The sequence below is a fragment of the Vicugna pacos genome, chromosome 4 (genome assembly GCF_048564905.1).
Source record: "Vicugna pacos chromosome 4, VicPac4, whole genome shotgun sequence".
NCBI classification, from domain to species: domain Eukaryota; kingdom Metazoa; phylum Chordata; class Mammalia; order Artiodactyla; family Camelidae; genus Vicugna; species Vicugna pacos.
This window is the reverse complement of record NC_132990.1, coordinates 79383084-79396547: the sequence shown is the minus strand read 5'-3', so window position 1 is coordinate 79396547 and position 13464 is coordinate 79383084. Positions and strand designations below refer to the sequence as shown.

The 13464-nt window shown below is 60.4% G+C and overlaps 1 protein-coding gene across 1 annotated transcript; it reads left to right on the top strand.

The window, feature by feature from the left end:
- Positions 1 to 1280: 1280 nt before the first annotated feature.
- On the top strand, positions 1281 to 5276 carry LCN15 (lipocalin 15). Its single transcript, XM_006218230.4, has 7 exons — positions 1281 to 1417; positions 1786 to 1925; positions 2006 to 2076; positions 2258 to 2368; positions 3074 to 3175; positions 3593 to 3659; positions 5123 to 5276. The coding sequence occupies exons 1-6, from the start codon at positions 1310 to 1312 to the stop codon at positions 3625 to 3627; spliced, it is 567 nt and encodes a 188-aa protein (XP_006218292.2). The 5' UTR covers positions 1281 to 1309; the 3' UTR covers positions 3628 to 3659; positions 5123 to 5276.
- The last annotated feature ends 8188 nt before the right edge of the window (positions 5277 to 13464 follow it).

The window sequence follows — 13464 nt, the reverse complement described above, 5'->3', positions numbered from 1 at the left end:
AACGGCATTTGGTCATTTCCGTTTCTCAGGGATTGTCAAGAAGGTCCCGGGACCAGCCACAGGCGGGTCAGTGTGTGTTTCATTTCTCCTGGGTAAGTTGCTGGGTGTGTGACAGTCCAGCCGTGTGGTTAATGTTTGCCTTCATGGGAAACTGCCGGACCATTCGGCGGGGTTCTCCCCACCCTGGCAGGGACAGTCTCGGGTTAGAAATGGAGTCCCTGTCCTGCTGGTGTGCAGTGGCATCTCGGCACAGTTTCAGTCTGCGTTTCGCCACAACACCCGCGAGCCTCTCTCTCTGCATATTTGCCACCTGCAAATCTTTTCAAATCTTTAGTCTGTTTTTTTTTTATTGTGTCACGAGAGTTCTCTATAGATTGAGGGCTTAAGTCCTTTATCAAATGTGCAGTTTGTAAATGTTCTCATCAAAAGGCTTTCGTGGCATTCTATCCAATGACTCGGGGTCCTGGTTGAGAGCTGGCGCCTCCCGAGACCGAGTGGAGGCGGCAGGCGGGCGCCCTCAGCTCTGCCCCGCCCTCTGGGGTTGGAGTCTTCCTCTGATCCTGTGCCCACTTCCACTCCAGAGCCCACAGCTGGCCTTGGGGCTGGGGACCCCCACCTCTGCCTGGAGTGTGCCCCGAGGTCACACACTGCTCCTTAGATAGTGTCCCTGTGGTGCCCTGTTGGAGTGGACAGGAGAGGTCACCTGGAGAGGTCTTGCCGGCCTCAGCCTCCACCAGCCCTTGGCGCCTCCCCGGCGACACTCTGGTCCACACGCTTATGCAACCACTGATAAGGTGGCCCCGAGACCATAATCTGCCCTGAGTGGCAGCCTGGCCCCACCCTCCGTGTGGGCTTGCGGGAGGCCCAGCCGGGGGTCTGCAGTGAGGGGTGCCCAGGTCTCTGACATCACCTCTGTCACAACTGAATTGGCCCAGGCTCTGCCCTGAGACAAGGTCCAGAGCCCTGGCCAATGGTGGGTCCACTCCTGTGTAGGGAGGTGAGGGGTGGGGCTCTGGGGGACTGCTTCCCAGCAGCACCCCAAGGGCCCCGGGGCCCCGCCTCAGCCAGGCTGCAGGTGGACGGAGGTGCGCACAGTGTGAGTCAGGTGAGAGCCCTCCAGGAAGTGACCCCTGGGGCCTGTGGAGACACTTGAGCGATTGTGCCAAACAATGGACAAAGAGGCGCTGGGGTTTGTGGAGCCAAGGTGCCTTCCGCTCCCCAGCCTGCTCGTGGCTGAGCCCAGCTGGAGGGCGGCGCTATAAAGCCAGGCCGGCGGGGTTCGCGTGGACTCGGGACCGTGGGCCAGAGGATGGGCATGTGGATGAGGGCCGCTCTGCTGAGCTGTGTCCTGGCGCTGCTCCAGGTGTCTGCTGCTCAGGCCGAGGTCCTGCTGCAGCCAGATTTTGATGCCAAAAAGGTATTGGAGGCCCCGTGCTGTGCCGTGGGTGGGGTGTGGGCTGAGTCCCTGCTGGAGACAACGGCGACCACGTGGGGATAGTAGCTGCTGCCTCCTCGGAGCACTTGCTCTGTGCCTGGGGCCAGGAAGCCCTTTAGAGTCCCTCTGCACTTAATCCTGAAACAACCTGGTCTGTGATTACTGACCCACTTCACAGTTGGCACAACTGAAGCTCACAATGGCCATGGGACCTGTCCCAGGCGAGTGGCAGAACAGGGGCTCAGACCCAAGAGATGGACACTCTGGAGGCCCCCTGGCCGCCTGGCATTGTGCCCCAGGGTCCCGGGGCCAGGAGGGTCCAGCCTGCCTGTCACCGAGCTGTCCTGCAGTTCTCAGGCCTCTGGTATGTGGTCTCCATGGTCTCTGACTGCAAGGTCTTCTGGGGCAAGAAGGACCACCTGCTGATGTCCACCAGGGAGATCAACGCCACAGAGGAGGGCAACCTCAGCGTCCACATGGAGTTCCCCAGGTGAGCCCTGTGGGTGTGGCCGCAGCCAGGGTGGGTGGGGTGGGCGGGGCCGAGAGTGAGCATGGGCTGTGCGCCCCCAGGGCTGATGGCTGTAACCAGGTGGATGCTGAGTACCTGAGGACAGGCTCCCAAGGGCACTTCCGAGTCCCCGGTATGTGCCCTGCACCCCCGTCTCCTGGGGGTGACACAGGACTGTCCTTTTGCCCGGGACCCTCCCACAAACCCCCTCCATCTCCTGCCCCACCCCTTCCTCATTCCCTCCCTGAAGCAGAGGCTGGTGTGGGTCAGGGTTGGCCCCGTGTCCTTCTCCATGACCAGCACCTCCTCTGCAGCTTTGGGCTACCTGGACGTGCGCATCGTGGACACGGACTACAGCTCCTTCGCCGTGGTCTACATCTACAAGGAGCTGGAGGGGGCCCTCAGCACCATGGTGCAGCTCTACAGTGAGGGTCCCCAGCTGCCCACCATCCCCATGGAGCCCCTATCACCCCCCACTAGGGCCCCGCCTTCAGGACCTGCCCCCACCTCCTCCCCTGCCCCACCTCATCACACACTCCCAAGTCTGGGCCCCTGCAAAGACCAGGTCTGGGACAGGGTGGCAGGACCCCGAAGTGTTTTGGGTGGGTAGGGGTTGACGGGAGGTGCCTCTGAGGGCTGGGCACTCAGGCCAAAGCTCATACCCCTCTCTGGCTGGGAACCCACCCTCCCCTGCCCGACTTACTGTCTGACACCCTGAGCTGGGGCTGAGATCCTATTTTGCTTTAATTTCTGGGGGGCTTGGCCAGGTGAGCTGGCCCAAGGGGAGAGGCTGGGGTGAAAGCTGGAGGCTGGCTTCATGAGCTGCAGGTAATGATGCTTGAAGGGGGTGGGGCCCCGGGAAACATGGTCCCAGAGGACATCTGGGCCACCCCAACCTCCCAGATGCCCTTGCATGAATTACAAAAGGGGCCCCACTGGGCAGCTTCCAGCCCCCACTGGTGCCTCAGCCCGGCGGACACTTTCATGCAGTCCTCAACCTGCCCAACTGCGGGTGGCAGACCTGTTGTCAGCCTTTAAGAAAGTGTAGTGAGGCCGGGAGACCCCCAGTCCCTTTTCCCTCTCACCTCTGTGAGCCACGGGGATTCACAGGCGCCCCTGCACCGCCCCAGGCCGGACCCAGGAAGCGAGTCCCCAGGCCATGAAGGCCTTCCAGGACTTCTACCTGACCGTGGGACTCCCCGATGCCATGAGGGTCACGCTGCCCAAGTCAGGTACCCTGCCAAGCCCCCGCACCAACCACACCCTCCGTCAAGCCCCGCCCACCCCACCCCAGTCAAGGCCCGCCCATCTGGCCACACCCCTCTGCCACACCCCGCCCACCACCCCGCCCTCTGCCCAAAGCCACGCCCGCCTTCCCCGCCCTCTGCCAAGCCCCGCCCCAGCTCCGCGCCCCTAGTTCTGGGAAGGGGAGGCACCAGATGGTTTTCTCTTCTGAGGGTGGGTTGGCGGTCCCCCCAGCTACTTTTCTTCACACCTCTCTCTTCCCCTCAACACACAAAAGGGACAGGTTTTGGGCAGCCAGGGCGGGAGAATTTTTCAGCCCCACCCTCTGGGGGGCTGGGGGTGGTAGGACGCGGTGGGCAGTCCCGGCAAGCTCAGCCTCTCACGGACCACCTATCTTTCTACAGATGCGTGCTCCCCCGGCGGCAAGGATGCACCATGACATTGCTGGAGACCCACCTTGGCTCTTCCCAGGTGAGGGCCAGGGTCATTCCTCCCTCTGGTTCTCCAGGGCACTTCTTGGCCTGCTTCTCACCACGTCCCCTGCCCTCTCATCTCCCGAGGTCTGCAGGTGCAGATCCCCACCCCTCAGCATCCATGGTTTTGCCTGCACACTCACTTTTGTGCTTCAGGCCTCACCTCGCACACCACCTCTTCCAGGGAGCCTCTCCTGATTACCTAAGGCTGCATAACAAATGACCACAAACTGGGGTCTTAACACAGCAGAAGTTTACTCTCACAGTCTGGAGGCCAGAGGTCCAAAGTCAAGGGTGGGCAGCCTGGTTCCTTCTGGAGTCCACAGGGGAGCATCCATGCCTCCTTCAGCTTCTGGTGCTGGTGATCCTAGGCCTGTGGGCGCCCCCCTTCTCTGCCTCCACTGCCACACAGCCGGGTTTCCCTCTTATAAGGACACCAGTCATTGGGTGTGGGGCTCACCCTAAATCCAGGGGTACCTCATCTCGAGATCCTTAACTAATTACATCTTTGCAAAACCCCTGTTTCCAAATAAGGTCATATTCAGAGTTCCAAGTGGACTTGAATTTTGGGGACACATCCAATCCTGTACATTCTGTGTCCCCGGGCACGGGGCCTGGCCTGGGGATCCCTGGGTGCTCATCCTCTCCCTCAGGGTCCCATGAGGTGGGAACCACCTTCTTCTTGTTTGCTGCTGTCACAGGGCTGGGTCCCCGGGAGCCCTTGGGACACGGATGCAGGTGGGCTCTTGGGTGGGACACATTTTCCCGAAGTAGACACCTGGAAACCATCACCCAAGTTCATCGTGAAGAACTTGGGAACCTACATGAAAGGATAAATAACAGACACCATGTGACGGTCACGTGTGTCTGGTTGGGTGTTTGCTCCGTGGGGCTTTCTGCGTGGCCGGCAGGCGGCATCCCTCAGCCTTCCCTGGCTGGCCTGGGTGTGCCCTGCGCTGTGCTGGGACCCGAGGGCTGCCGCAGCTCATGGGCGTCCGCGATGGTGCCCGGACCCCGGCACTGTCTCCTGCCGATTGTGTGCTTGTTTTAGAGACCTCACGGGTGGGAGGGGAGGGGCTCGGGGATCGTGTCCCGTCGTCCCCAGGAAGGTTCTAACTGTGGAGAGTGGGAGCCCTGTCTTCCTGCTCTGGGCCCCACCCCTCAGGCTTAGCTTAAAAAAGAAAAAGCAACTTTGGGAGACAGGTGCCCCCCATCAGGTGCTGAGTCTGTGGGCTTTGTCGTGGTTTAGTGGCTCTGCTGGGGCTTTCCCTCCATGCCAGCCCCCTCACCACCAGCTGGGGGTGAACGAGGCCCTGGGAAGTGTGTTTGGGGTCCCAGGACCCCAGGGAAGGGGCAGCGCTGGTGCTGGGACTGGCCTTCTGGGTGATGAGTAAGTGGGGTGGGACACCCTGCTGCAGCAAGGGTGTCTGAGAAGTGAACACGCCTTTCCCGTCTGTGCAGGTTGAGCTGGAGCAGCAGGCCTTGGCGCCCCAACTCCCGAGTTGTCCAGACTCACGACCCTCCTGGCCCTGTACCTCCCCGACCCCCATTCTCCACAGGACATCTCCTTAGGGCTCCCCCTTCTACCCAATAAACAGAATCTGCAGTTTCGAGACTCCCCGCCTCTTTGGAGCGGCCCTCGGGGGGCACAGTGGGCCCCGCCTTGACCCGGGCTCCTGGGGGGACACTGAGGTGAGAGGCTCAGGAGCTGAGGACAGGACTCTGGCTTCCAGGGGAGCAGGAGGCCTCCGCCGAGTGTGCCGTCTGTGAGGGCTGCACCCGCAGACTGTCGGGTGCCCATCAGCCCCGCCCCCAGGGGTTCCCAGCACCTGTGAGGAAACCGAGGTGCCCCGTGGAGACCTGGGCGCACAGAGCCCGGCCATGGGGGCCGGAGGCAGAGCGGCAGGGGCCCTGCTGGGTAGGGCTTCCTGAGGTTTCCCTGTTACTACCAGTGTCGCCTTGACCTTGAACTTGCCCAGTGAGGGGCTGGACTGGGGTTCAGGCCTGGGGGTCAGACTCCAGGGTCTGGGCTCTGTGCGGACCCCTGATGAGGTGTGGGCCGGAAGAGCCCTCCCCTGGGGCCCACTGCTCTGGTGGCTCCTCTGGTCCCTGGCGCCACGCCTGGTGGACCTCAAAGCATCCAGGTTCTGTCCAGCGCACATACTTCAAAGGGCCAAGCGTGGGGTGGGGCAGGAAGGTGCTGGAGGTCCTGCTTCATCGCTCATGGATGTCCTGCAGCCCTGGCAGGGCCGGAGCCGGGAGCCACTAGCCCTGAGTTTGTGTGTCCTCATCCTGGCTCTGGTCACCCCAGACACGGGGTGTGCCCCCACACTTCCTGCCCTCCCTCTCCTGTCCCTGGGGAGCCCTGGCCCATCAGCCCAGGGCTGGGGTCAGACTGGTTCCAGGGTCAGACAGGGGCTGGGGTCAGTCAGGGGCTGGGGTCAGATGGGGGCTGGGGTCTTACGGGGGCTGGGGTCAGACAGGGGCTGGGGTCAGACTGGTTCTGGGGTCAGACAGGGGCTGGGGTCAGACTGGTTCTGGGGTCAGACTGGGGCTGGGGTCAGCCAGTGCTCAGCCTCCCTGGGGCTCCCTACTGCTCCTACCCTTTGAATGGTCCCCTTGGTCTCTGGGCTTCCCTGTCCTCGCTTGACCCCAACCTGATGGCCTTTGTTGGAAGGCAGTCTTACATCCAGATCAAGGTGGCCAGTCCCCTTTAGCTGACCAAGCATGGAGCCATTGCAGGGTGGGCTTTTCTGGCCTTGAAGGTGGAAGGCTGCCCCCTGCCGGCCAAGGACCAGGGATGCTGATCTGGGTAGGAGTTGCCTTAGGCCCCTCTTGGCCACCTGGCACCTGCCAGTCTGCCTCATGACCATGAGCGACGGGGAAGCTGAGGCAGGCAGCTCGCCTGGGCTACGCTGTAGAAGGGCCGGGGCTTGTGCCCAGGAAAACTGACTCCAACTTCACCTCAACCTGCTCATCCTCTGGTCTGAGTCTGGGATCAAAAGCTCGGTAGGGGTGGGGGTCTGGGGCCCGGATGGGAAGAGGGGAAGCTGGCGGCCCCCTGCCCCTGGAGTGCGAGCAAGGCAGGGCCTTCTGGGCTGTGGGCCTCATCTCACTGTGCACTGTGGGGCTTGGCACGGGGAGGGTGGCTACCATCACAGTGGGAGAGGACGCAGGTGCAGGAAGGAGACAGAACAGCTGGCAGTCCCCTGGTGCCTGCAGAGGACTGGCTCGACCCTACCGCCGTCTCCTGTGGGCCCTGCCCTCCCACCAGGCCACTGTGCTCCCTCTGCAAGGAACATCCTTTCTCACCCAAGTTCTGCAGCCCCTCCTAGGGTTGGAGATGTGGTCCTGTGCAGCCGTGTGGGTGTGGGCGGCCTGGTCCTGCTCTTAGGCTGAACTGTCCACCATTGTCCCCAGGCCAGGAAGGTGGTGATGCAGGCTGCTCTGGTCCAGACCCCACCCCCCACTCCGAGGCTGTGGGTATCCGGGGCCAGGATGCTCGCCCCCTGTGTGGTCGGAGGCCAAGTTTGCCGAGGACACTCTCAGGGCATTGTGCAACACGCCAACTCTCCCTCCCGATATAACCCCAGAGACCTGGGAGGGCACAGGAGCCCGGAGCACAGACCCTTCATGGAGACCAGGCTGCTGAGCGCCGTCCTGGCCGTCACCCTGGTGCAGGTGGAGATGACCACGCAGGACCTGGACCTGCAGAAGGTGGCTTGTCTTTCTTGGCTTGGAGAGGATGGGCAGGGAGGGGCCCAAGCGTCCAGCTGCTCCGGTGCCCTGTCTCCCCACTCCCAGGGATGCCGGGGTAGCTACGCTGGGGCCCCAGGCCCCACCCAGGGCAGCCCCGCAAGGGCAGGTGGTTGAGGCTCTGAGCTCAGCCCTGCCGGGGGTCTCCTCTCCTGGTGAGTGGGTGTGAGGCGAGTGCCCAAGGATGGGCAGGGGCAGCACCCTCTTCAGGGCCTCCTGGGGGCAGGCTTACATCCTTGGCCAGGCCAGCGGGTCCTGCAGGGTCTCCAGGGTGTGGGGCTCAGCACGGCCACCTCCTGCTCCCGGGTGGGTGGGACCCTCCTGCGCCCTCCGACCCCGCACGCCGTGGGAACTGGAGGCTTTCCAGGTGTGGAGCCCTTGGCTGGGGGCTTTGGTTTCCACCCAGTTGCTTCTTTGCTGGGTCTGCCAGCTACTAGGCCCGGACACGTCGGCAGCCTCAGAGGCGATGGGTGTTGGGACACGGGTTCGTTTCTTTTGCAAAAATGATCGGTTTCCAAAAAATTCGGATGGATGTGCTGGGCTCTGTCGGGGGTCAGTTTTTGGAGGCAGGAGCCCCATCCGCATGTGACGGGGCAGAGCGGGGCCTCCTCCCTGGGGGCGGGGCTGCTGGCCGCTGCTCCTGGGCGCGTTTCACGTTCGGCTGGCCCTCTCCTGCTGCCCTCTCTCAGGCTCCCAACACCAATGCGGCTGCAGTCCTGTCCCCAAGGCCCGGCAGCAGCAGGGGCTGGGTCTGCTTGGGGACTGGGGCCGGCCCCGTGGCAGCTGCAGACAGGGCTGCTCAGGGAGGGGCGCGCCCCATCGGCCCAGCTGTCTGACGGCCAGGAGGGGCCCCTCCGAAGGCCGACAACTTGCTGTTTGCTACCGAGCCTTGCGGCCGTCCACTGACCTTTCAGAACCTGCCAGCTCCCGGCCTGGGGGGTCTAGGGCCAGGGGAGGGTCTGCCTCTTTGAGGCCCAGGGATTGGGTCTTTGTCCGGCTGCCTGAGATGGGCTTGGCTCCGGCTTCTTTCTTTAGATTGCAGGATTCTGGCGGGAAGTCGGTGTGGCCTCCAGCCAAAACCTGGCACTGAAGACCCCCAAGAGGCTGGAGGCCTTGTTCCTGACCTTGAGTGGGGAGGAGCTGACTGTAAAGGTTGCATATAACAGGTAAGCAGCCGGAGGTTCCTGGGGGCTCCGTGGGGGTGGAGTGGGGGGGGGGCAGGCACGTGCGGCCGGTTCCCGGAGCAGCTGTGAATGTGGTCATTGTTGTATATGGTGCTCCAGACCCCCAGGCTCCCAGAGCTGCCAGCTGTAGGTCTGCTCCTCCACCTCCATCTTCTCCCAGAGAAAGAACAGTCTTGATGAAACCCCGTCAGTTTACAAGAAAGGAAAGAGGACTTAGCGGTAGCTGGCTCTCTGGAGGTCACGGAGCCCTTGGGCGAGAGGCAGGCATGGTCCCAGCCTGTACCTCTGCCCTCCTCATCCTGCTCCAGGCTCTCCTGGGGACCGACACGCTGCCAGAGCCCTTCCCGAAGACACGGTCCCCCTCCCGCCACCGCCGGGAGTGCGCCCGGCAGAAGGGACGCAGGCTGGCGTTTTCCTAATGAGCCCTTCTCCTGCCTTCCAGCTCAGGAAGCTGTGAGACTGAAGAAATAGTGAGCTCAGAAATAGACGTTTCGGGGAAATTTGTTTTCCCTGGTAAGAGCCGTTTCCTGGTTGCGGTTACTGCCCTCTGGCCCTGCACACGGCCTCGCCGCTCCCTGCGCTGCCCCCTGCGTGCCTCCTCGTGCCCCAGACACCCATCTCCCCAGCTCAGGGGCAGCCTTCTGGGGCTGATCTAGTCCTCCTTCCTCCACCCTGGCATCACAGGAGGGGCTGGGCTCGGGGTGGCGAGAGTGTGGGGTCAGGCCCTGCAGACCCTGGCCTCCAAGGTCTGCCAAGCCCGAGAAGGGGCCCGTCTGCCCATGTCTGTCCCTCCCGCTTCCTCCCCCAGGCCACAGGGAGATCCACGTCATAGACACAGACTACGAGCAGTACGCCATCCTGAGGGTGTCCCTTCCCTGGCAGGGCAAAGAATTCCACGTGCTGAAGTATTTCAGTAAGCTCCCCCTGGGGTGGGGGGCTGGGCTGCTGCTGCCCTCCTGGGGACCACCTGGCTCAGGCGCCTGTGCCCCCCACAGCTCGGAGCCTTGAGGGCGAGTATGAACCAGGCTTCTGGAGGTTCCGGGAGCTGACAGCAGACACGGGGCTGTACCTGGTGGCCCGGTACGGTAAGTCCCAGGCCTTTGGGGTGGTCACTGGGCTAGGGACCCCACTGGTGGGGCCCAGGCACCCACCCCACAGCCTCTCACGCTGTCCTGTCCCACAGGGAGGTGTGCCAAGCTCCTGAAGGAGGTGAGCCTGTGCCCAGGTCTGCGCTGAGCCCTCGGCCTGAGTCCCCCCCGCCTGATGAGGGCCCTGGCTCGCTCTAGATCCTGGGCCTCCAGGCTGGTGACAGGCGGCCAGGAGGGGACCCTGGCAGCTGGGGCGTGAGGGCAGGGCTGGGCGGGGAGGAAGGAGGCTGGCCCTTGTCCCCTGCTTCCGTCCAGCAGGGCACTGTGGGCATCGTCTCAGGCTCCCTGGGCCCCTCACTGTGCTAGCCTAGCCCACCAGCTGGAGGACCCCCTCTGTCTCAATGGTCCCGAGGGGTTGGGGCTGTTATCCTGCTTTGCTGCGCAGCTGGGACACCCACTCCTGGCTGCAGCCCCAGCCGCTGCCTCTTGGTGGTGGGGGGCTTGGGGGCCACGTGGTGCCCTGAGGCCCCGCCCTTCTGTGTCCAGGAGCTGATCTAGAGAAGCCCCGCCCCAGCCAGGATGCTCGGAGCCCCGCCCACCCAGCCTCCCCTGGCGGCCCTGCCCTGGGGGGCCGCCTGCACCTGCTCTGAATAAAGCCGACTGCCTACCCCCTGGCCCCGCGTCTTTCCTGGGGAGCGCAAAGAGTGCCGGGTGGGGGTGGTGGGGCGTGTTTTCTGTGATCGGCCTAGAAATGGCACCCAGCCTGACTCTTGGGTGGTGTGGGTCCCAGTCCAGGCTGGCTCCCTTCCCTTTCCACCTGGCCCTGCCCTTCTGAAAGCCTGTGGGCCAGGCTGCCCAACTCGGGGACCCCCCCATCATCCTCACCCTAGTCTCTTTCCAGGCAGCCCCAGGCTGGGGTGCCTGGAGCAGAGGTCCTGCCAGTGAAAGTGGCCACACTGGAGCCTGTCTGCCTTCTCCTGTGGCTTCCTGTTGCCCCAGACTCAAACCCACGGGCATCGGGCCCAAGGCCCTGGGCCGTGGCCGCCCCTCCCGCCCCCTGCTGGTCATCCCAGCCCTACTGAGCATCTAGGCCCACCCTGCACTCTCTCACCCCTGACCTGCACTGTGGCTGTATGCTCACTCTGTTTTCTTCCATTGGCTGGGACTGGAGGGCAGAAAGGGTGTCTGGGTCAGGGCAGACAACGTGGGGGTCAGCACCGAGGTTCTGAGCACAGCCCCCTACCCGTGTGCAAGCTGGGGGACTGGGACCCTCAGGCACCCTGCCAGCCGTCAGAAAGGCCTGCAGAAGGAAGGACCGGCCCCGAGGGGAGCGCCTGCCCGGGACTCGCCTGAGCAAATCCTGAACCGAGTCCCCAAAGACCCACAGGAGAGACGTTTGGAGGGTGACTTCTGACACATCAGAGGTGTTTGGGGGACACCTGGAACTTCCCCCAGGTCCGTCCTGCTGAGGCTACCTCCCTCAGCTGGGCTCCCCGAGGGAAGGCCCTGGGAAGCCTGCTCAGGGCGCTGCAAAACAGCCTGCAAAATAAACCCAAGCCAGTTAATGTTGCCACGTTTCTGGAGGCTACAGGTCAGGGTTTCCGGCGGGGTTTCTCCTCCCGGCTTGTGGACGGCGGCCCCCCCCTGCTGCGTCTTCTCTGCGCACAGACATCCTTCCTCGTCCGCGGGCGCCGGAGCCCCCGGCCCAGACCCGGCCTCCTGACCTCGCCTAAGCTTGGCTCCTCTTTTAGGCCCTGACTCCAAATAACCAATTCACCCAACTACTTATTTGCGCATCCACTCTCTCTCTCTCCCTTCCTACCTATCGGTCTAATAGGGTAAATTTTGGCAAACTGAATTTCCCTGTAAAATTACCCAGTTCATTCAGGACTTCAAAGTTATCTGCTCAGAGGTCAGCCAGGTACCTTCTGTTGATGAAACTTTTTTTCCCTTCTGTCCCAGAGGTCATTTCCCTCCCTTTTGTCATTTCTTACTTCACGGATCTGTGGTCTCCTCAGTGTTTCCTTATTTGTTAGTTAATTCTTTTATTCTTTAAAATAACAGTAACGGTTCTGTTAATAATTCTGTAAATTAACAGAAAAATTCCATCAGTGTTCCCAAGGGCGAGGCCCTTGGTTCACTGATGACGCCTGCTGTCCTCCGTTCTGTTACTTCCCACTTTTACCGCCTCCCTCCTGATTTCCTGTGTTTTACTTCGTTGCTCCCTGTCTGGCTGCTTGAGTGGGGAATTTAAGGCATTTATGTTCATTCTTCCATTTCTAGTGGTGGGAGCGTTTAAGGCGGTGACGGTCCCTGGTCCCATTGTGTATGGTGTTTTTATTATGTTTCTTTTATTTTATTTATTTTTAATTTTGTTTTTGGGGAGGTAATTAGGTTTTTATTTACTTATTTATTTTGATGGAGGTACCAGGGATTGAACCCAGGACCTTGGGCACCCACTCTACCCCTGAGCCATAGACTCTCCCCTCTGCTGTGTTTATTTTAAAGGGATTCTGTCACTTCAGTTTGTATTTTTCCTTTCATCCAAGAGTATTTTTTAAAACATAAAATAGACATTAAAAAAACCCGAACTTTGCTGTATTTGGGTCAAAGGAGGCTGTTTGTAGTACCTTCTACTTCATGGAGTTTACTGACGCTTCTTTGTGGCCAATGCATTTTGTGCACGTGTCACTGCCTGCTGTCAAGGTGTACAATACAATTGTAAACCCTCAAGATCTGCCTTGTGGCTTTTTTTTCTTTTTTGGTGGGGGAAGTAATTAGGTTTCTCTTACGCATTTTAAAATTAATTTTTATTTTATTTTTTATGGAGGTACTGGGGATCGAACTGAGGACCTTGGGCAGGCTAAGCGCGCGCTCTGCCGCTGAGCTGTACCCTCCCCCGCCTTCTGGCTTCTCAGGCCTTCTTTGTCCTCGCCTGCAGGGGGCGTTAGCCCGGCCTTGCTGAGAGCGGCGGGCGCACTTCCGCTGCTGTTAGCGATCTCTGCTGGCTTTGCCTCGTATTTTGCTCTTGAAAGTTTGACTCAGTTTATTTCTCTCACCCTTGAAAGAAACTTGATTTTTTTTCTTTTTGTAAATTTTTAAACTGAAGTATAGTTGATTGACAATGTTGTGTTAATTTCTGGTGTACAGCCACGTGATTCAGTTACACACAGGCATACTTTTCCATGTTCTTTTTCATTACAGTTTATTACGAGATACTGAGTGTAGTTCCCTGTGCTCTCCGGAGGCCCTCGTTGTTTATCTGCTTTACATCCAGCAGTGAGCGTCTGGAAACCTGATCATTTTGCCTGGGAACTCGGAAGAATTTTTCTTTTTCAGTGAATTCCAAAATTCAATTTGTTTCCTGAGCCCAATCAGCTCTTACTCAACTTTCCCCTCTTTTTGCTCACTTCTGCTTAGTTACTTAAAAAAAAACTTCTTTCAAGACGTTCTTTTAATGCCCTTCAAACCTGTAGCCTATTTAATTCAGTTTTCTTGTTTTCCACGCCTCTCCGTCCTCCCCACGGTGGGATTTCCGACCGATGGCTGTTTTTACTCTTATTCTGGTTTCTTCTTCTAGCAGCCAAGTGTAAGACTGCTTAAGCCTGTTCGTGTCCCAGGCGCGGCTGGCACTTACGGCTCCTAACAAGATCCCAGTCCTTGCGCATCCACTAAGCGGAGTGCAGAAAATGCTCCTCAGTGGGTGGCATTTTTGGCCGCTGGTGTGTGAAGTTTGCTCCGCTCTGCCTTGACGGACCCCACGTTCATAGGGGGT

What these genes read in the sequence shown, in the direction of transcription:
- LCN15 (XM_006218230.4), top strand. Translation starts at nt 1,310, where the DNA reads ATGGGCATGTGGATGAGGGCCGCTCTGCTGAGCTGTGTCCTGGCGCTG. An exon ending in GTCCACATGGAGTTCCCCAG is followed by an intron (nt 1,926 to 2,005) that starts GTGAGCCCTGTG and finishes GTGCGCCCCCAG; the next exon opens with GGCTGATGGCTGTAACCAGG. An exon ending in CACCATGGTGCAGCTCTACA is followed by an intron (nt 2,369 to 3,073) that starts GTGAGGGTCCCC and finishes GCACCGCCCCAG; the next exon opens with GCCGGACCCAGGAAGCGAGT.